Below are 22,058 nucleotides of genomic sequence, written 5' to 3'. Positions count from 1 at the left end.
ATGTTGTTTTGTTGCGATTGTAGATGAAATGGTGAAAGTTATATTTCCAAAGTTCAGAGTTTGGAAAACCTAGATAAAAAGAAAAGAAAAAATTATTTTTACAATAATATAGTAAAATACGGCGTGACAAAATATAATTTTAAAATTGTTTCATCTTTTTAAGTGAAATACATTCTACTAGTTATTTTTTCAGGTTATAGTTATAAAATTGTTTCATCTTTTTAAGTGAAATACACTAGTTATTTTTTAAAGTTATAATGGTTAAACATTCCTCATGACTAGCGATTAAGACATTTTATAGTATACAAGTGAATTCAAACCTATCAAATTAAACTTAAAATTCACTTATTAATATGATATCAGAACCATTTAAAATTTATATATAATCTCACGCAACTTATTATTAGTTATTAGTTATGTTCTTAATAGTAATATGATGCAAAGTTGTCAACGAATTAACACTAATCCCAAATGTATTTGAGGTGTTGTGTTTGTGTTTTAGAATTGAATTTCCACAAGTGATTGTTAGGTTCCAAAATAGGGAATCCTAAAGCTTTATTACGTATACGAATTGTATTTCGGATTACAAATTCTAGAATATCTAAATGTACGAACATTTTAAAGTTATAATGTTAATTACTTCATAAAAAAATTCCATATGCAGTCATAATTGTTTCACAAATTAAGAAGCATGCACAATAATAGACCTTAACAAACTTTATAAAGAAAATAGGTTGAAATGAAGATAAAGATAAACACGTAATATTTCAAAAAAACAACAAATAATCGTGTTTGATATAGGATTTTTTTTTTTGAAAAGCACAAAATAATATAAAAGAAATTAACAGAATAAATTCCACATAAGTTATGTGATCATACTGATATAGATAAGAATAATGGAGTCTTTTTTGTAGGATTTAAAATGTGACTCTAAATCTTACATTTAATATATATAGAAAAGTTGAACAACATACAACAACAAAAACTCACATCTATTGTCTTAAGGTAGGTTTAAGATTGGAAGTAATATTAATCATAATTCATTAGTGTCAAATTTGGTGATAGAGATAGGAAAGAATGTACAATAAAAAAAAAAAAAAAAACTTGGCACTTGTCACTTTCAAGTAAGTCCAAACTAAGGCATCTTAAAATTTTATCTTAACCTATTTCCATCCCTATGTGTAAGCCTATGCTTAACAAGATTTCATGTATAAGCATGTGAAGGTAAATTAGTATATTTATCAGTAAAATTAAGGAAATGGTTATTTTTACTCCAAAAGAAGAAAAACAGTTAAAAACATCATTGGACATCTTACCATTGGCAAATTCATTCTCATGTGATAAGAGAACCTCAGTCACTATATTAAGTTACCAACTCTTCATTATCAATAATCACAAGGCAATAATTCTTTTCCATCCCTGGAATTCAGATGCAAATTCTAACGGACTGTTCCTTATCAGAAGTAAGTACCACCCTTTGAATGTGCACCGCCAACAGCTATAATGCAATACAAATGCCCAGGATGGAAGAGGGAGAAGCAATGACCGAAGCATTTGAACAATCTATTACTTTTATTAAGAATCTTTTTATGCTGTGCCGCAATGGGAGCTTCAAATGCTTTGACTGAAACCATTCCCAGATAAAAGAGATAAGCATTAGCAACTGATAGTAATCAATTATTGCTCTTTGATGCCTTTTGTTCCACTTAATGATTACAGTATTTTCAGATATAATAGCCACAACACAATGGGCAAGAACCCAAGATCATAAACATGTACAGAGTTCAAATATACAAGGATAAAGAACCATGGCCCAAGAGTATTTTGGAGGGAATACACAATTCAAAAGACGGTATATCTATTTACAATTCCATGGCACATTTACAGCCCACAATAGGAATAGCAATTCAAAGAGCACTCTGTAGATTAAGAACCAAAAAGCCAACATTGTTCCTGTAGATTAAGAACCAAAATTGGACGGAAAATAAAAATGAGAAATAGATAAATGCCATAAGATGTAATTAATTTTGAATGATTTCAGGGTTACAAGTGTGACATTTTCTTGCCTCCCCTCCCCTTTTCTTTTAGTTCACATATTTTTTCCTTTCAAGGATGGTATTTCTGTTATAGTACTTACATTTTAGGATGAAGGTACTGTTCCACTGTGAGTGGTTTTGGACCACCAAACCAGTCGATTAGAAATATATTTTCAATTTCTAATTTGAAGAATTGAAAGTTGTGATTCTTCGGCCAGTCTGTCAGCGATATGTAAAACATAAGTTCAGAATCAATTTTTATCACCATAATGTATATAACAAGGAGAAAGGCGGCATTGAAATTTAGCAACATGTCACATAAAAACAGAAAGAATGAATGCTTCTAATTCATGGATCATCAGCCAATTACCTTTCATCTCTGGATGCTTGGAGAACAAGGCTTTTCTAGCAAATTCGGCTTCCTTGGACTGTTGATCAACCAATTTCAGCTGAAACACAAAGAAAGAGTTAACAACTTCCCAAGGCCTACTTGATATTAGAGAAAACTTGAGAGTAGTTTCTTTAAGATTTTTCACAAAGTCACGTAGATATTGTTAAAAACATCTATGCCAATGCAAAAAATTGTATAAACTAGAGTACAAATACAATGAGTACAGAAATATAAAAATATAAATTAACTAACTCTAAGATAAATGTATTTTTCATAATCTTCTAACTCAAGCATGAAAGAGCATTCAAAGAAGGCAGTGTTTGAAAGGAGAAAAGTAAGAGTACAATTCACTTAGTCACAAACCAAACCATTTTAACGAAACTTAAGTGTTTTACACTGACTGATTTGTATGCCAGTGATGCGTCTGAGAACAAATTCATGTACAAAAAGTACCGGTACTGGATATGTGTACCCAGTATGGATACACCAACCATCTAGGAGTACCCATATATCATAGGTTAAGATGGCATAGTTTTAAGAAAGACATTCTTATCACCCAAAGAATGCTTTTGACTTTTTGTAAAAAATCGTGAGGCTGGGGTTTGAAATACTGAAGAGTATGGACACTTTTAGTTGGGGTGTTGGAGTGTCAGAAATGCTTCCAACACTAACACTAGCAATATATGTCGTGCCAAACTGCTCACTATAGGCATCCAATGAAAAAAAAATATTGGTATGAACATGGAAAATAGCAAACGAGCAAAATTTACAGATTTTTTTTTAAAAAAAAAACAAAGGAAAAACACTATGTTCACACATCCACATGATCATATTGGATAAACTTCAATTCTTCACAGACCTTTCCAGTTAGGGAAATTTTTGAGCAAGTAGGGTTCATCGGGTCTTTCGTGCCACAAGTCCCAAGAGGGTATTCACTGACTGTAAGTGAAGCTTTATCATTTTCCAGTGCATTTCTTGCTGTTGGATCTAGACTTGTCAAGTAGAAGTAAGGGATTCCAGTGCCGGCACCAGTCAGTCCATCACTGTATGACACCACATTCCTGCATGTTAGACAACATAACAATAACTTTTCAGCATTCAAAATTAACAAATTCCAGTGCATAACCCAGTGGTTAATTCTGTAGAAGGCACCACAAACCATGAACAGAAAATTTTAGCAGAGTAAATAAACGGTTTACCCAAAGGGAGCTCCACCCAAATCAGCTGATATAGTGCTGAAAAGAAAGGGGGAAAAGGCAAATAGTTTTAGTTCCATAAGCAGATAAATAACTGAAAGAGGGGTGGGCCAAAACCCAATAATTTGATCATGCAACTTCAGGAATCAGAACGGAAGAGGTGAAGATAGAAAGAGAGAGTACTTCAAGACTCCCCAGAAATTGAGAGAGACGAGCCAACGAGCAGAGGCAGCAGCATCATTTGGGTCGGGTTTTGATGGGATGAACAGTAATCGGCCTTTGGATTGAGAGACCCACATCAACAACCACATCAGACATATGAAAGCTTTCATTCCCATAATATACAATTTCAAACACAACACTGTGTTTTGCCCTCGATCTCTCCCACTGCCTCTTTATCCTTGCAGTGTAGCTCTCTTGGAGCATCTTGCAGAGTTTTTTAATAAAGAATTCAAGTCAAAGTAGTTAATGCCGGTAAATTCCCAAGCCCCATTTACACTTTCCTATAGCATTAGATTTTTATTTCCCATAGCACTTTTTTATTTTAATTTTAAATACATTAAAAATAAATACTTTTAATATTTAAAATAGTTAGAAATATAATTAATGAATAAAAAAAAAAGATTTTACAAAATAGAAATAAATAAAAAAATTTAAAATGTTTAGTTTAAAAATTATTTTTCTAAGAATGAAGAAAATAAAAAAATTAAACTATACAACAACATAAAAGTTGAATCTATAAACATAAATTAATATTATTATTATTGATGATGTAATCACGTTAATTTCAAGTAAAAAATACAGGTTATAATTATAAAAAGAAAACAAGTTGAATAAGGACGGATATGGACATAAGAGAACAACATGATCGAACAAAAAAATATTCATATAGTCAAACACCAGGACACACATAAATAACTTGTCCCAACATTATGGATTGTGCACTTCTCGTCATTAATTATGTTTCATTTCGCACAAACTATTTAATGTATCATTGAAGAAAATATTAAATGAATGATCATCTTTCATTTATTTTTCTTTTTATGATCAACATATACTTATTTAGTATCGTCTTATATCTCTTATATTTATCTTATTTGGATTTTTTATATCTTTTATCTTTATCTTATTTTGTTTTGCCTTTATTTTATATTTTTTATGTTTTTATTTATTATTTTTTTCTGTCATTCTTTATTTATTTATTTATTTTTGTTTTTATTTTATTGTTGTTGTTTTTTATTTTCTAAACTTATTTATTTTTGCATTTTTTTTCTTCTCATTTTTAAGCATTGAGGGTAACATTTGCATATTTTTTTTAGGATTTTGCATTTAAGGTAAACACTTCAATATTATTTGTGTGTCCACTATTAATTAATACTAATTGACTTTGTTTTTTTTTATAATTATGTCCTGTATTTTTTACTTGAAATTAACATGATTACATCATTAATAATAATAAAAATAAATACTAATTTATGTTTATAGATTCAACTTGTTGTTATAGGGTTTAATTTTTTATTTTCTTCATTCTTAAAAAAAAAATTAAACTAAACATTTTAAATTTATTATTTTTTTTATTTTTTATTTTGTAAAAACTCATTTATTTATTCATTAATTATATTTCTAACTATTTTAAACATTAAAAATATTTATTTTTTAATGCATTCAGAATTAAAATTATAAAAAAAAAAAATTTATTATTTATTTATATATTTTTGAAATGGTGCTAGATATGAAAATAAAAAATAAAAGGGTGCTAGATAGAAAAATAAAAAATAAAAGGGTGCTAGATAGGGAAATAAAAACAAAAAGGTATTAGATAGGAAATAAAAACAAAAAGGGTGCTAAATAGGAAAATAAAAGTGTAAATGATGCTAGATAGGAAAGAGAGCCTAGTTAATACATTAAAATAACTATAGACATGTTTTATTAGATAAATACTCATTTAACTATATATTTCAGTTTTAATATAAAAAATAAAATTTTAATATTTAAAAAAAAAATAGTTAATAATTAAGATAATCAAACAAGTATTTTGATCTTTAATAATTCTTACATGTGGTTATTAAATAACATTAATATATAATTAACCTTTAAAATAATATTAATGTTATTTTATTTATGTTGGATAGATCTTGAGTAGAAAATGGAGTGTTTATGTATCACCACCTCATTAATTATACATAGTATGAAAATTATATCTGGTATGAAAATAGTAATCTCTATGATGAAATAGGTTTTTAATTATTGCAATTATCACTCCTCTTTATTAATATATTAAAAACAAAGATTGAAAGTAAAATAAAATAAAATAATTGAATTTGTGTATGTATTATTTTTTATTCTCTTTTACTAGGGATAAATTTGATATTTGAAATATTGTAATTATTAAATATAATTAAATATAAATATGAATGTAGCGAATATACACAAAATGAGAAAATGTTCATTATATATTATTTAAGTAAGTTATAATTTAAAATTATTTTTTTGAAATATCTTTTTCTTTTGTTTAGTATCTATGGTGTTGGATAACATAATATTTTTTATTTAGTTTTTCTTTTGGAAAAAAAAAATGATTTGTTTTGATAAATATTAAAAGTGGTAGTAAGATATCACGTATACTTATGCCAGTAATAAATTATATTATGTGGAAAAAAAGTCACATTTGAGTGTAATTTCTAAGAATTTAATGTGTACATCAATTAAAATATTTCTCTTTATTATTATAATAATAATAATTATTACTATAGTTATTATGTATTATAATTATTATTTTAATAACTATTATACATTGATGACCAGAAAAAGAGATAATAGCTTTCGTATATGTGTATATATATATATATATATATATATATATATATATATATATATATATATATATATTCACCTTGAAAAGAAAAAGTAAAAATGATAAGAGAAGATTAAAAAGGAAAAATAATATAAAAATTCTTTAATGTTTCCTAATTATAAGTTTATTTCTTAAATAATAAATATATGGTTAATCCATTTATTTATTTTTATTTAAAATACATTTTAAATTCATATTTATAATTATATATTTGAGAAGGATAATAAATTTAAGTGATATTATTAATGATTCCAGTTAATATATTAATTAACTATCATGCATACCTCAGTTAGTCATTATCCATTTATTTATATTTTATGAAATTTATTACTTTTATTTTAAAACAGTGTAATTTTTAAAAAAAATCATCAATTTTATTTATAGACGCCTAATTGGAGATATTCTCAGGTTAAGTTTTCTATATCATAAAAAGAAGTTAATATTCTAACCCAACTCATTTTAGTTAAGTATGCTTTCTTTGTCATTCCTATTAACATAACTTAGTTTAGAGTTGGTTAGTACTAGTCCCTTCTTTTTTTAATCTAAGGTTGTTTTGCAATAATAAATCAATATAATAAATTATCTTTTCTAATTTTAACAAAATAATTATGTAATTCCCCCCTTTTCTCTCTCTACTTCTACGTATGATTATTTTAAAAATAGAATACATATAAAAGCACAATTGATAAAAAAAAAATAATATGGTTTTTAACTTTACAAACGACAAATAATTGTTTTAATGCCTTTTTGTTTTGTTTTATAAGTTCATTATGGTAAATTATTCAGTACATGGGAGATAGGGTTATGACTTCAGGTTTTCTTGTTTGAGTAGTTGAGCAAGGGAAATTTTTTATTCTACAGTTGTTGTTCCTGGTTTTTTTTGCAGTAAAAGTAGTAGTAACCTTGTACCTCATATATAGGATCTATTACTGAAAAGAAAAAAAAATATCATAACTCTTACCATCAAATCTTACTAATGTTTGGTTGGAATGTGACTCTGTCTTGGTTTGTGTTGCGTTTACTGTTAGGACAAATGTTCCTTGGATAGAAAGATTAGTAAGACAAGTATTCTATCAATCATTACTGTTAAGACAATCATTACTGTGAAAAAATCAGGTTTAGGGTTACTCATATTTTTGGTGAAGGGAATGCGTGTGCCGATAAGTTGGTTAATTTAGGATTTATTAATAAAGAATAATTTCATTAGTATAATAGACTTCCATATAGTCTGTTCTTAGAATTCTTTATTAATAGGTATAGTCTACCTATGTATCGTTTTTGTTAACATATGGATTTTGGTATAGTCTCTCCATATTTTTGTATTTTTTTTAATAATACTTTTTTCATGCGATGACAAATGATTGTTATTACTTGAGGTGTCAACCTAGCTGAGATGTTAAGTAACATAGTGAGACATAACATGAATGATACTTAATTAAAATACAAAAATGTGCAGAATTATTTCTTCACTTACATCAATGATACTTAATTAAAAAATTACTAGTAGAAATACAAGTGCAATAACACTATGTCCATATTTTTTTTTATAATAAAAGGCAATGAATATAATTAATATTATAATAAAAAATAAATATTCAAACATAAAATTATAATAAAAATATAAAAAATAGATGCATAAATAGTTATATAGTAATAATATTTTTAACCTTTCATCACATCTGATCCTCATGGTAGATTTTTTTTTTATCAGCAAATAATTAAATTAAATAAGAGGGATACTTCAGGGGTATCCCCACCCGTGTACAATGATCAGGAAAGAGACCTCTCAAAATCTACAACGGACCCCTCTTCCCTTCTAACAAACTTCCAATAGGGGACTATAAACAAAATGCACCAAGATCAGGTACCAGAACCTAGAGGGTAAAACCAGCTAATCCTAACAATCATCCAACATAGCACAAACCATAGATCCCCAGGGATCATCCATACCATCCAACAAAGACACTGCACCATACAACTATTAGTTGTAATTCTATACCTTCATATATTTACCAACCATAGCGAGCCTAAACCAGATTGGCAGCAACACCTCATTAGCTGCAACACACATCCAATAACATTCTATGATTGATGCAAGCCTTGATTTAGCTTTGGTTATCAACTGTCTGGATTTGGCCGAGCAGAACCACTGATAGTGTCCCACATCCCTTCACTTGGGTTAACTTTTCCATGCATAACTCTTTGATGGACAACCTTCAAAATCCATCTACGTGTTGTCAATAAGAGCGTGGATCCCCTCAACCAATTTTTCCAAACCAGCATATTAAAACCGATGGAGCAGCATAGCATCAAAGGTGATACCAATAGCTTCATGTTTGAGATCACACCTCACACCAATGCATCCACACATAGATGAGTACTTGCAACACTTTAATACCTCACTGCGGAACCATCATCCAGCAACTGTCGTGATTTGGCGTGATTAGGCCAAGGATAGCTGCTGCCAAATCCACCAGCAGAACAATTAATAGCATCCTACATCCCTTCACTTGGGTTAAGTTTTCCTTGCATAACTCTTTCATGGACCACCTTCAAAATCCATCTTCGTGTTGTCAATAGCAGCGTGGATCCCCTCATCCAAGTTTTCCAAACCAGCATATTAAAACCGATGAAGCAGCATAGCATCAAAGTGATACCAGCAGTTTCATGTTTGAGATCACACCTCACACCAATGCAACCACTCATAGATAAGTACTTGCAACACTTTAATACCTCATGGTAGATTTGTTTTTGTAGATAATGAAAAGTAGATAGTTGGTTAATAAATATTAGGATAAAATGGTAAATGTGTTCAATAAAAATCAGTTGATTATAGAGATTATAAAAAATAATTATTATAATTACCGTCCAACTTAAAATGTTTTTTTACATTTCACTGAAAACAAAAAAACTAGTATATATATATATATATATATATATATATATATATATATATATATATATATATATATATATATATATATATATAAATTCAAATAACTTCAACACGGTGTCTTTAGTATTTACGATTTTGTTTTGTTCAAAAGAAATAAATAAAATAAAATTAAATAAAAGAATACAATAAAATTATTAATAAAATACGATTTAAATTTGTATAATAATTTAATAAATGCTATTTTTTCATCTTTTATTTAAGTTTGGTAGAAGTGCTATGTTTATTTGCACCAATGCATTCACTATCATTTTTAAATTTTTATTTAATCGAAATAATATAATAAGTTGTATATTTAAAAAGTAAAGATTTCCAGCAACATTTTACATAATTTTTAAATTATATTACTCACAAATTTTCATAATTTTTTTTTTACATTTTTTTCTTTATTTACCTTAATCTAAACACTCTAACTTTCTTCGTAATTTTCCTTCAAATCATCTCAAATCCACTCTTTTAATTCTCCTCCTTAATAAAAAAAAAAACATAATAGAAATTTATTGTAAATGGTGGCATGCTCGTGCATGTCCCATTTCGTGCTTTCTTTTTCCTCCAATTGTGCCTCTTGGTTATGTTTATGATTTTACCAACAAACGATCAAGATAAGTTGGTTCAAAGTTGTGACTCAAATAGTCATAATGAAAATATCCACATGAGGGACTCTAATAGTAATAAATACATTTTTATTTTTAGTGATATTTAATGTAGGGACGGAAAGTGCCACTGATGAATTTTTGTAGCTAAGTTTTGATTGTTAAATTGATGGTCATAAATTAAGATAAAGGTGTTGATTTTACTATCCAATTAGTAGTGACCAATTCAAACTTATTTACCTTGTGTTTATATTATAATTAACTTGTTTACCTTTGTGTTTATATTATAATTAATGGGACATGATTCTCAAGTTTATGTCACTAGAAAAGTGTTACAAATTAATTGAAAATGAGATTTTATATATATATATATATATATATATATATATATATATATATTTTAATCACTACAAGAAAAAGTTATATTGGTAAAAAATGGACATGAAGTAAGTCGATGATAAAATGTCATTAATGCATGGGCCAAATAGTGGACGAAAAAGTTATGGAAGCAAAGTGATTTTTTGGTCGGTCAGTGAGAGGATACAATTGGCGTGGCTAAGCTGACATAAAATGGACGCAAATTGCATGGACCAAACTGATGCAAAATGAATGTAATTTGTGTGGGTCAAGCTGACGCAAAAATAATGACAAAAAACATTGTGTGAGCTAAGCTGACGCCTAAGAGCTTGGAAAAAATTTGTTGTGAGCACATGACACTCTTCGACTGAGTGAGAATAATTTTATGAACTAGATAACTAAGTCAATAATTAACTTCTTCTCTCACACTCATAATAAAAGAAATAATCAACATATTTCACTAACAAAATTTATATCAAGTCGCCCAATTTTAAACTAATCAAGTTCAAACTATGATTTTAACATTTTTATCTAGAAAAATGATCAAACCAAACCAACTCATTCAACAATCCAAACTGAAACTCAATTTAAATTTACCTTTCAACAATCCAAAATCAAACTATATATAAATCGAAGAGGGAGCTTCGCCAGAACAATAAATGGAGCTGAAATAAAAATAAATAAATAAGTTTTTTGTTTATTGTTGCGAATTCAAGAGAAGAAAAAGATGGATAGCCTTCATTATCAATTTCAACTTATCCCCTGATCCTCCTGGATAGCCTTCATCGTCAATTTCAACTTCTTCTTGTTCAATATAATCTTCAAAGTCCTCATTTGGAACTAAAGTACTAGGACCACCACACCTTCTTATCACAAATGCAGTTGGTCGCACACGGTCTGAATTAGAAAACCATCCTCCTCTAGTCCTCACCATCATACTATTCATACAAATATCATCAAATAAAAAATAAAATTGGTCCTCCAAAAAACAGATAACTTATTAAAGATAATTTGAAGAACTAATGGTTCCGAACTAATGACCTAATAAAACAATTGTTCAATCATAAATAGCTAAGTGCACTAATATTATAAGGCCAACAGATAGTAGGAACATCATTGAAGGACATAAAAAAAAACGCACCTAATTAATACATTCAAATCAAAATATCCAGAACCCACAAAACACTTTCGGATAAAAATATACAGAACCCACCACACACTTCCAAATAAAAATATTCAGAACCCACAAGCAATGCGGAAACTCACCATTTTACAACGCGTCTCCTTCTCCGGTATCTTCGCTCTCTGTCACTGCCTTAGTCCCTCAAAACACACACCCTAGAATTGCTAGACACTCATCTAAACTGTCTATCATATTTCCTAGATGCTATCCCAGAATTGATAGATACTTCACAAAGTTGCTACACACCCGCTAGAATTGCTAGACACTCATTGAGAGTTGCTTGACGCTACCCTGAACTGCTACACAATACCCCAGACTTGATAGACACTTCCGATAATTGATAAATTCCAATGGCATGAATCTGACGAGAAACCTTCCATAATTACCATGGGTATACAAGTTGGACTGAATGTTCAACTGATATGAAATCAATTCAAAACTTTAATCAGAAAGTAAAAACCACATAACATTGATCTTCAGTCTAACAAACCATTCCCCCCACATGATCACATGACATATTCGTAGAAGGGGTGATTATGAATTAAAACACAAAACAGAAGTTAATCATCAAGTAAGCCCAAAAGCAGGTGTAACATAATACACCATCTCTTGAAGACAGTTTGTGACAAAACTTCCCAAATTAGAAGAGAAGCCAAATCAAAGTTTTCCTTTGTCTTCCTCCTTCATCTTCTTCTGCCACCTTCTCTTCTTGTAATCCAGTAACATCTGGGGCATCTTCTCCATCAACTTTTTGGTGTTTTCCCGTTTCTCGGCGGATACCCTATCACATTTGTGCCCTTTCCTCCTGGTCTTCATCTCCTTTCTTTCAGGATCATAGGGCCAATCTTCCCCAGCAAGGAGCACTTCCTTTCGAAGTCTGGCACGTCGCCGAGCACTGATACTCAGTGGCTTCCATGCCCCCAGGTCCCAGTATCCCCATACTCCCTTGGCAAGTTCGTCCTTGTATTTTACTAGCTTCTCACGCCAAGGATACTGATATTCTGCCACTGCCTTTACCATCGAACCAACACCTTTGCCCGCCATACAGTAACAACAGACTCTTTTTCTCTACACATGACAACAACCACTCAATCAGGCATATTCACAAACAACTTCAAGGCCAACATTTTATCCCTTTTACACCAAATTATTACACACTACATTTATCACGTTTATTATCTGAAAATAACATAAATAACGAGAGAAACAATAAAATTCCAGAGAGATAAAAGAGACTGTGAATAAATAAAGTGAAGAAGCAAATAAAATCCAATTTAGGTGATGATTTCCGAACAGAAGCAGAAGCGAATATCGGATCTAATTCATAATTGAAGAAATTAAATGTTTGTTTGTTCAATGCTGGCACAGAGGAATGACAACAAACTGAATCGGCTATTAACATCAAACAAGAAAGAGAAAGAAGCAGACATGCAAATCTTTGATGCGAGACAAAACCCTGCAAGGTTAGGGTTCAACCTTGCTATGCGAGTGGGGTGGGGCCCAAAATGACTAAAGGAGGGATTTTTTATTGCTTACATGTTTCGGTTCAGTGATTTCTTCTTCTTCCCGTTTTCTCACCCTCCTCCTTGCGCAGACGGAAACAAAAACCAGTGTTTGAGTGAGACTTTTAAGATTCAATGTGATGTTTCATAATATAATTATTAATAGATAAAATTTTAAAATTTATTAAAATAAATTTTAAAATTTTATTTATTTTATTAATTAATAAGTGAAACTGAAATCAACAGAATCGTGTTTGTGTTCGTATAATTTGCAAATAGGAAAGAAAAACGTTTGTTTTATGTAGTCTAAAATGTATAATGGTACTTTTTTCAGCTTACTTGGGTTCAATTAACCAAACAGTAGGTATAGAGTTATATTTAATCCATGATACTTCCAAATGGTTTCTTAGATTAATTCCTGCACAGGAATGCCATGATCTCTCAAAATGCACAAATTTGTCTGCATGCCATGCCCAAATTTGACTTCATGGAATGCTATACTCTCAGTCTATAATCAGAATGCAGACCATAGAGAGGCAATTAAACTGTTTAGAAAAATGCAGTTTCAATGCCAACATCCTGATCCAACTACTTTGGGCCTTATTCTCAGTTCATGTATGAATTGGGACTTCTCGAGGCTGGAAAAGAGGTTCATGCCTGGAGTAGATATTGTATGTTGGAACTCAATGTTAGCAGGGTTCTCAATTAATGCTCTTGAACAAGATGCCTTGTCTTTCTTCAAACAGATGCCAAGACTTGACTTCCTCCCATCTGACATAGGTGGTGCTGATGCAGTTTTGTGAAGAAATAAGGCAATGGAGTCCTTATTCAATAGTAGTGGAGGCTCAGTTTCTCAACACAGAGAAACATTTTTACACATTATGTTTTACCAAATCATTTTCTAAATATATTTTATCCTATTTTTCTGTAAATAATTATAGTTTGTGTAATACATGAAATAAACGTTTATCCTATATAATTAAGATTTACAACAAACAAATATTTTAAAGTGTATATATTAAAATATCTACTGAATGGATAAATAATTTTGATTATATAAATTAATTTTTATTTATAATAAATAATTAATATTCAAAATTATTGTTAATGAATAATTATTCTTTTAAAATCACTCAAATTTATCTTAGAAAAAATAGATTGCAGGTGGTTAAGAAAACATTTCTTAAAACGTTCTATTTAAAGAAAAAAAATTCCAATCCTCCCAAAGAGTTAGAAAAAGGGCACAGCTCACTTGCATAAAATAAATTAGAAAAATCGATTTCCATTTTATCTATTTATAACAACACATTATAACCCTATATGATAAAAATTGCATACATTACTTTCTATCTTATCCTTAATTTTATATTAAAATCAAAACACCTTTAATTATTTGGCTTTGTTATATGTCCTATCATCCGAATTGTTTATGATAAAGAAACCACCCCCATAGAAATACTCATAATACTCATTAACGTATCCACCAATGTATATAAAGAAGGAAGTATGTTAAAATGATAACTAAAACCTGATAGAGAAATAACAGACCAATCATGTATTTCATTTAAGAAATATATAAAGTTAAAATTAATATAAACTTTACATTTTAACTCATTAAGATAATAAAATAAAAATATATAAACACACAGACGACATTTCACGTGTTTCCACTATTATTTAATAGTAACAACACTAGTATTAATAATAACATTTAATTAAGGTTGCAAGAATGCAATGAGATAAATAAACCAGAAAGTCAAACAAAAAAAAAAGAACGGGTAGTTAGAACAATTTTAAAATTTTGGGTTCGGGTTTTCTTATATATTTTTCTTTCACTGCATTATGCATTAACTACTGAAGAGTTAAGAACGACTAAAACTAAAAACTAAATACGCAAAGGGTGAAATAGAACTGTGACAGACGGTGCACACTATAAAAGTCGATAAGAAAAATATCAATGATGGCCGTAAACAGAGGCCAAACATCCTTATTTAACAACAAAAGTTTCTACATAGCGGGACTACAGGACAAAACGCAAACTTCGTAACATTGAGAAAGTTCACAAGGTATCCTACAACCTCACCTTCGTTACTTGTGTTGTATCTAGTGGGCAGTACGCATAATTCCATGCAAGTAACCACCAGTCATTATAAGCGACACAAGTGACACAACACCTGCTGGAAAGACCTTCCCTGATTTCTTGAAACGAGAACCCATCACCCCAAGAAGTGCAGCAGATATCCCTACATGTGAGAGGTAAAGCAAACGAAATCAGATATGAGAGCAGAAGATAGTGACTCAAACTTCACTCTAATATCAAAGTGCATGTCGTAAATATGTAGAAGTAATACAGAAGCAATGTAATCTAAACACATAAGCTCAACTCGGGAAACTAATAATCACGTCTACTTCCAAATTGATATTTCAGAAACAGACTCGGGTAAGAACTTTGAACCAGGTATTAAAATTGTCCGGCTTATCAAACATTTTTAGGTGACCATCTACATAAAAGCATAGCATAGATTCTTCTGTGCAAACCATAATATGTGACTAAAATTATATAAAAGTACATCATGTAGCCTCTTTCCATAGTCAGTTGGACAACTTTCAATATTATTTCTTTTTGGTAGGTTGTGTACAATCTTATAGGCTTGAATAAGATATTTATTTAGTTTTAAATTCTTAAGAAACTTCTGAATTCTGGGATAACCAGACGATAGAGCCTTCACAATTCATATTAGTTAGTCTCAATTTGCATTTTGACATATCATATCAAATTAATAAACACAAATGATGTGTGTTCATGATTTGCATGATTTATTTATATAATTTTTTTTTCAACTTCAAAAGTTTCATCTCTTAATAAAAAATGAAGATGTTGTACATCCCACATCAACGAAAGATATGGCCAAATTCCAATATATACGTAAATGCAAATCTAAGCTTACTTGTAAGTCGGTTTTGTAAAATTGAGTTAGATCTAAACTAACTTTCTGTTATGGTATCAGAATCTATTTCATCAAGGTTTGTCGAACATTATTAGACATCTACTACTGACTAATCATTAATCTCTAGATTCAAGCTCAAGATGTCCGAACATTGACATGAAAAGGGTCTGTTGTAAATTGCAAATGAACTAAAATATAATCAAATTATGATATATAAATTGGTGCAAGCTATACCTTACAAACTGATTTTGTAGGTTCGTCGAGTTAAATCTAAATTCACTTTCTATCTCTTAAACTAAATTATTTAACTATTTATTTAACAACTGCCATTCTTTAATTTTTGCTTTTGAATGCTAGCTAAATTAAAAATACTAATGTACTGTACAGGAAACTGTAGGACTTTAAGATGGACATTCAAAAAAACTCCAATTTAGACATAAAGATTACCTTTAATTCAAAAGTACTAATGCATGTACTCAAAATTTATACGTGAGAAGACACTTATTTTTATTCAAAATTACTAATGCATCTTCTTAAAGAAATTACCTTTTCTGCTTTCTGAAACAGGCAAATTCCTTGGTATTACAAAAATAAAACGCTGAGATGAATGCATCTTATCTAATAACAGTTTACTAAGATATGCTTTAAGCAATGAGTAAGTCAGAAATGTGGAGAAAATAGCCACTTACCAAGGCCCACAGATGACGCAAAAACAGGCCTTCCAGGTAGCTCAGTAAAAACATAATATAGCAGTGATGCAGACAAACCCCCGGCCAAAAGTGACTTCTGACTGCCGCTCTTGAGAAAACCCATTACACCACCCACTGCCAAAAACCATAAAAAACATCATTATATATATGTCACCGGGAAAGGGCAAAACATAAAGCAGATAATGCGAAATTATGGTATGCCCCAATCCGTTGGACATATTATATTGTGAACAACCTAAACACATGACAGACTCTAAAAACCAGTTTTAATACAGGAGCAGTGTAGGACCATATAACTAGAAAGCACAGATATAGGATCAAAACATAGCAGTAAAAAAATAACTATTGTTTCAGACACATTCATTGATTTTGGAGTGTGCTCCCTACCCCGCAATTTGTGAAAAACTGCGGCTAAATATGACTCTCAAATAACACCTTAATTAACATCTGAAATTCCAATGAATCGAACACCTTGTTCTAGAAAACTTACATCCATCAAGCACATTCCAATATCCTTTTGGTTGAATTGAAAAAGTACGAAGTTAACTAAGTCAGCCCCCTTAGATAATTAAACAAAACATACAATAGAGACATCATTCTCTAGGGTTCAGTGACAGTTATGTTGTTTTAGTAACTAAGTGAGTGAGAGAAATCCGAGAGAGAGAGAGAGAGTGAGAAGTACCTCCGACGAGTGCAGCATAAGCTAGAGTGAATTTCTGGGACATTAACATAGCCATTTTCTTCTTGTCACTATCCGATCCTTCCTCGCCCTTGTTGTTATCAGCTCCTTCTCCTCCTCCGCTCCCTCCGCCGCCACCGCCACCAGAGCCGTTACCGTTTCCTTTACCGTCGGAACCGCCGCCGGTATGATCGAGATCGGGCTGAGTTAGGTCAAGCGAAGTGGCCTTGGAGTCGGAAGTGACAGCGGCGTAGAGGTGGGGATTGTAACGCGTGAAGTAACGGAAAGCAGGGAAATGAGATTGAGAGCGAAAGAATAAGGAGATGTTGGGAGTGGATGTGTGATGTCTAGTAAGAGAGAATGAGGGAAGAGTTGAACCTGTAACACCCAATCCACCTACACCTACACTCTCTGCCATTGACCTTCTCCTTTCTTTCGATTTTGATTTCGTTTCAGTTTTGTTTTCGCCCCCTTCCACCACCTTCTTCTCGCCTCCGGCCCATCTTAATCCACCTATGCAAAGCCCAAGCCCATCTCATGCCCTTCCATATGTTCAAAAATTTAATTAGTTATTAACTGATTTTCTTTTAATTCATAAATTTTACTATTGTAAAATGTTATGTACGATGTTGAAGTTATGCTTTCATCGTAATAAAAGGGTAAACACATAAGTAAAAAACTATGCCATACTTTTCATATAAAAAATCACTTTTCAAGTTAGAAAAAATGAGAATCAAAATTTTTGTTTCAGCTCTTTCTTTCATCAAAGAGGAAAAATCAATTACGTGCCATGGCTAGATAAAAGTCAATTAAAAAAAATTAAAACTGTGTGGTGTAAATATTTTGTTAAGGTTAATTCGAGTAATAATCTTCCTTCTCATCTGGATCACTTTAACTCACATTGTTCTTATTTGGTGTTTGTTCCTTTTAGGGAGATGAAACCTAGAGAACTATTGAAGTCTTCGTCTTCCTCCTTTGGTCGGACAGGTTGTTGGGGCTTCATTGGGATCCTTCTCGTCTTCGTGCTACTCCTTCGACTCTCGGTCTCGGGTGAATGCCAAATGGGGGAGGTACCTGCAGAAGACACTCTGATGATCAAGTCAGTAAAGTAGGTGACCAACACTCGGGTAGGTGCACAATAATAAATGACGTACCTTGTTCCTTGGAATGTGTGCTATTTATATTATTTTAATGGGCTTACCTCATTGGGCCTGATTAGTGGAATGGATTACATTTAGGGTTGCATAACCTAATTCTTAATGATAGTTTAGCTTCACTGACATTGGTTTGAGCGTTAATGGTTATATGTGTCGGTCGGCTTGGCCATGCGTGGTGTCTCGGCCATCTCGGTCAGGTAGACCGAGCCACGTCAGTGTGTGTCTCGGTCAGCTCAGTCAGGGAGACCGAGCCATGTCATATGTGTCGGTCGGCCATACCAATACAGTTACCCCCCAGGTTCGAGGATGGACATATCTGATGAGTCTTTAATGGTAGGTGTCGGTCGGTCTCCCCTTAGGTGAGTGACTATTGGGCTTCCCGAGGTGTGAAGTGACCTTAGGCGGCGTAACGTGACCTGCATTAATGGGGTTTTTTTTTGGGCGGGAGTCATTGTGGATCGTTGGATCTGGGAGATCTAACGGTTGAGATCATTTTGACGTTTCGCGTTTCGAGGTCCTTGGGCCCTATAAATAGTGGTCCCAACAGTGTCGAGACGCTGTGTTTTCTTTGTGTGAGTTGTTTGATAACCGAGCGATATCTTGCCCAATGCTCTGATAACCGAGTGACCTATCACCCTCCTGCTTTTCTTCAGTCTTCAACTTAACATAAGGTTAGTCATGTCAACTATTTCTCGGCCTACATCATTTTCTGATCAGCCTTCCCCTCCTCTCGGTCGCCCCTCTTCTCCCCTTGGACATTCTTCTTCTTCATCTACCACTGACTCCTTGTCGTTCGAGGTGGCCGAGGTGCCACCCGAGGTAGAGGTAGTCAGGGGGGATGATCTGACCAATGTTGTTGATCAGTCGGACTCCCCCTCGATGGGCGTTCCTTTGGTGGACCTTAACTGGGTGGACCCTAAGGTGATTGGGATCTCGTCCAACTATAAGATCGAGGCTTTTGTGTCCAAATTTTTGGACAAGTGCCCAATTTTAAAGGCAGGCGGGCATTCCAGCTTCTTTAGCGTTTTGCCCTGCTCGTCCACTGAGAGTGTCTGCCTGGGAAGGTCAAGTATCGGTCCCCCTTTCTTCTACATGTCACTTGTCTCTTTGAAGACTTACATGTGTCTCTCCCTTTCGATAGGTTCACAATGGGTGTCCTTTGAGCGCTCAATGTGGCGCCCACCCAAATTCACCCAAACACATGGGCGTCCATCCAGGCCTTTCGCCTGCTGTGTGACATCCTTCGACTTCATCCCACTCCCTCTTCCTTTCTTTCTTATTATACTTTTCACCCCGCCCAACTTGTGTCATGGCACTCCTTGATCGGTCGGTCAGGAAGTGTCCTCTTCAACTTCTTCGTTGTCTCTTACAAGAGATTCAAGGAGAGATTTGTGAAGGTTATTATTCGACCAGAGGCGACAACCTATTTTTTTGACGAGGCTGGTCGGTCTCGGTTTCCCCTGTACTGGACTACCTAGCCTCGTGACTTTAAAGAGTGGCCGAGGCTGACGAGAGGTGCTGACGAGCTGGAGATTCTCTCGCTCTTTGATGCACTCCCGAGGAAGCTTCCCACTAGGAGGTTGATTAATGCCTATGCCGAGTCGGCACGGTGGGCATTCGTTAAGGGTATGAGTCTCGTCTATTGTTACCGGTCGGTCTTATTTCTTATCTTTCTAACACTTGTGATTTTTTTGTAGAGATCATGGTGCAAGAATAACTTGCTGGTGTTGACGTCCTCGATGCCTACAGGAAACGGGCGGCCGAACGCAAGGGGCATAAGAGCATTGATGCTCTGCCAACCATAGAGGGCTCGGATTCCCTGCCAACCATCGATGTCACCCCTGGGGGGTGACTTGCAGTTTGCGCAAAGGGTTTGCGTAGCTCTTCCCGAGGACACTCGGGAGGTGATCCGAGGCGTCCCTTCCTCGGAGTAGTTGAGAGGCGGCCTTGAGATGTTGTGCCGCTCAGTCGTGCTGATCCAACTGGGCGTTTAGGAGAGGGAGCACCATGCCGAGGAGATATCTCGGTTGGACCATGAACTGGCCGAGACGACCGACCAACTGCAGCAGTCTTTGACTGCCAACTCCGATCTCTCCAAGAGGTTGGATTCTGAGGTGGCCTAGAGGGAGAAGGCTCGGGAGGAGGCTGCTGAGGCCGAATGCCTCTTGGGGGAGGCGAGGGTCGAGATGACTAGGGTGGCAGCTGAGAACGCTAGGCTAAAGAGGATGGTCGAGGAGAGAGATGAGAAACTCTCGTCCTCGGCCACTGAGTTGGCCACCCTCAAAGCTGCCAAGAACGAGGCCGAGGAAGAGCTCGATCGCAACTTCGAAAAAACTAAGGAGCTGCTGAAGCAGAGCTTCCTTTAGGCTGTTCACCAGGCCCACGTGTTCTATGGGGGTCGCCGGCCTATGGTGCTTCAATAATATCAAACCTAGTTGATCGGTCTTGGCAGGGTATGCCGGTTAAGGCTTCATCCATACCAAACCTAGTTGATCGGTCTCGTCAGGGTATGCCGGTTAAGGCTGCATCCAGACCGAACCGAGGATTTGAGGGAGAACAATGCTAGTACTCTGAGAAAAACGCCTCGTCAAAACCTCCCCGGTGGGGTGAGGAAAGAGTGCGTGACTTACTTATTCAGCTGTAATAAAATTTGAGGTGCGTGGCATTCCACGTCCTTAGTACAATTTTACCCGAGAGCCATTCTAGGTGATAAGCACCCCCTTTTGCGACTTCTCGGACTCGGAAAGGCCTCTCCCAGTTGAACGAGAACTTCCCTTCATTTTTTCTCGCATCACTGCGCATCCTCCAGACGAGGTCTCCCTTCTGGAAGCTCCTCGGTCAAACTTTTGTGTTGTACCGCCTTGATGACTAAAGCTTGCACGCGGTCTCCCGAATCTTGCTTTTGTCGCGAAGCTCACTTACTAAATCGAGGTTGACCGCTAGGCTTTCCTCGTTTAGGGTGAGGTCGAACATTTGCCTTCGTATGGTGAGCTCGCCCACTTCGACTAGGATCATCGTCTCGATCCCGTACGTCAGGCTATATAAAGTTTCCTGCGTGGTTGTCTGGGGGTGCACCTGTACTCCCAGAGTACTTCTATTAGCTCATCGGTCCATCGGCCTTTTGCCTTGCCCAGGCGTTTCTTCAGCTCGTTCAGTATGACCCTGTTAGCGGCCTCGACCTACCCATTGGTTTGTGGGTGCTCGACCGAGATCGTGATTGACTTGATACCGAGGTCGTCGCAAAAGGACTGAAGTCTTCGGTCAATGAATTGTCGGCCATTGTCAGTTATGATTGTGTTCGGAATGCCGAATCGACAAACGATGTTTCTCCAGACAAAATTTTGAACATTTTTGGCTGAGATGGAAGCAAGTGGCTCGACCTCGATCTATTTGGTAAAGTAGTCGACTCCGACTAGGAGAAACTTGGTTTGCCCTTTTCTCAATGCGAAAGGACCGATAATGTCCATCTTCCAGATGGCGAACGACCATGAGGAGATGA

General features: G+C 33.9%; 3 protein-coding genes across 6 annotated transcripts; all 3 read right to left on the bottom strand.

The window, feature by feature from the left end:
• Window positions 1-1,250: 1,250 nt before the first annotated feature.
• LOC137807117 (uncharacterized) lies at window positions 1,251-4,114 on the bottom strand. 2 transcript variants are annotated; one of them, XM_068607576.1, is made up of 6 exons: window positions 3,807-4,114; window positions 3,627-3,662; window positions 3,287-3,488; window positions 2,407-2,485; window positions 2,138-2,255; window positions 1,251-1,953 (listed from the first exon to the last, which is right to left on the bottom strand). In XM_068607576.1, the coding sequence occupies exons 1-6, from the start codon at window positions 3,959-3,961 to the stop codon at window positions 1,908-1,910; spliced, it is 636 nt and encodes a 211-aa protein (XP_068463677.1). In that variant the 5' UTR covers window positions 3,962-4,114; the 3' UTR covers window positions 1,251-1,907. The 2 variants fall into 2 exon arrangements, with proteins under 2 accessions (XP_068463677.1, XP_068463678.1); XM_068607577.1 differs by having other exon boundaries at window positions 1,251-1,624.
• A 7,889-nt stretch (window positions 4,115-12,003) lies between these two features.
• LOC137807115 (uncharacterized) lies at window positions 12,004-13,240 on the bottom strand. Of its 3 annotated transcripts, none has more exons than XM_068607572.1 (2): window positions 13,100-13,240; window positions 12,004-12,631 (listed from the first exon to the last, which is right to left on the bottom strand). In XM_068607572.1, the coding sequence occupies exon 2, from the start codon at window positions 12,605-12,607 to the stop codon at window positions 12,221-12,223; it is 387 nt and encodes a 128-aa protein (XP_068463673.1). In that variant the 5' UTR covers window positions 12,608-12,631; window positions 13,100-13,240; the 3' UTR covers window positions 12,004-12,220. The 3 variants fall into 3 exon arrangements, with proteins under 3 accessions (XP_068463673.1, XP_068463676.1, XP_068463674.1); XM_068607575.1 differs by having other exon boundaries at window positions 13,040-13,178; XM_068607573.1 differs by having other exon boundaries at window positions 12,992-13,131.
• Window positions 13,241-14,966: 1,726 nt separating this feature from the next.
• Window positions 14,967-17,951, bottom strand: LOC137807114 (protein FATTY ACID EXPORT 2, chloroplastic). Its single transcript, XM_068607571.1, has 3 exons — window positions 17,406-17,951; window positions 16,703-16,837; window positions 14,967-15,308 (listed from the first exon to the last, which is right to left on the bottom strand). The coding sequence occupies exons 1-3, from the start codon at window positions 17,818-17,820 to the stop codon at window positions 15,169-15,171; spliced, it is 690 nt and encodes a 229-aa protein (XP_068463672.1). The 5' UTR covers window positions 17,821-17,951; the 3' UTR covers window positions 14,967-15,168.
• Window positions 17,952-22,058: the final 4,107 nt, after the last annotated feature.

Source organism: Phaseolus vulgaris, chromosome 3, assembly GCF_000499845.2.
Source record: "Phaseolus vulgaris cultivar G19833 chromosome 3, P. vulgaris v2.0, whole genome shotgun sequence".
NCBI lineage: Eukaryota > Viridiplantae > Streptophyta > Magnoliopsida > Fabales > Fabaceae > Phaseolus > Phaseolus vulgaris.
The sequence above is the reverse complement of the archived record's forward strand: the minus strand, read 5'-3'. Positions and strand labels throughout refer to the sequence as shown.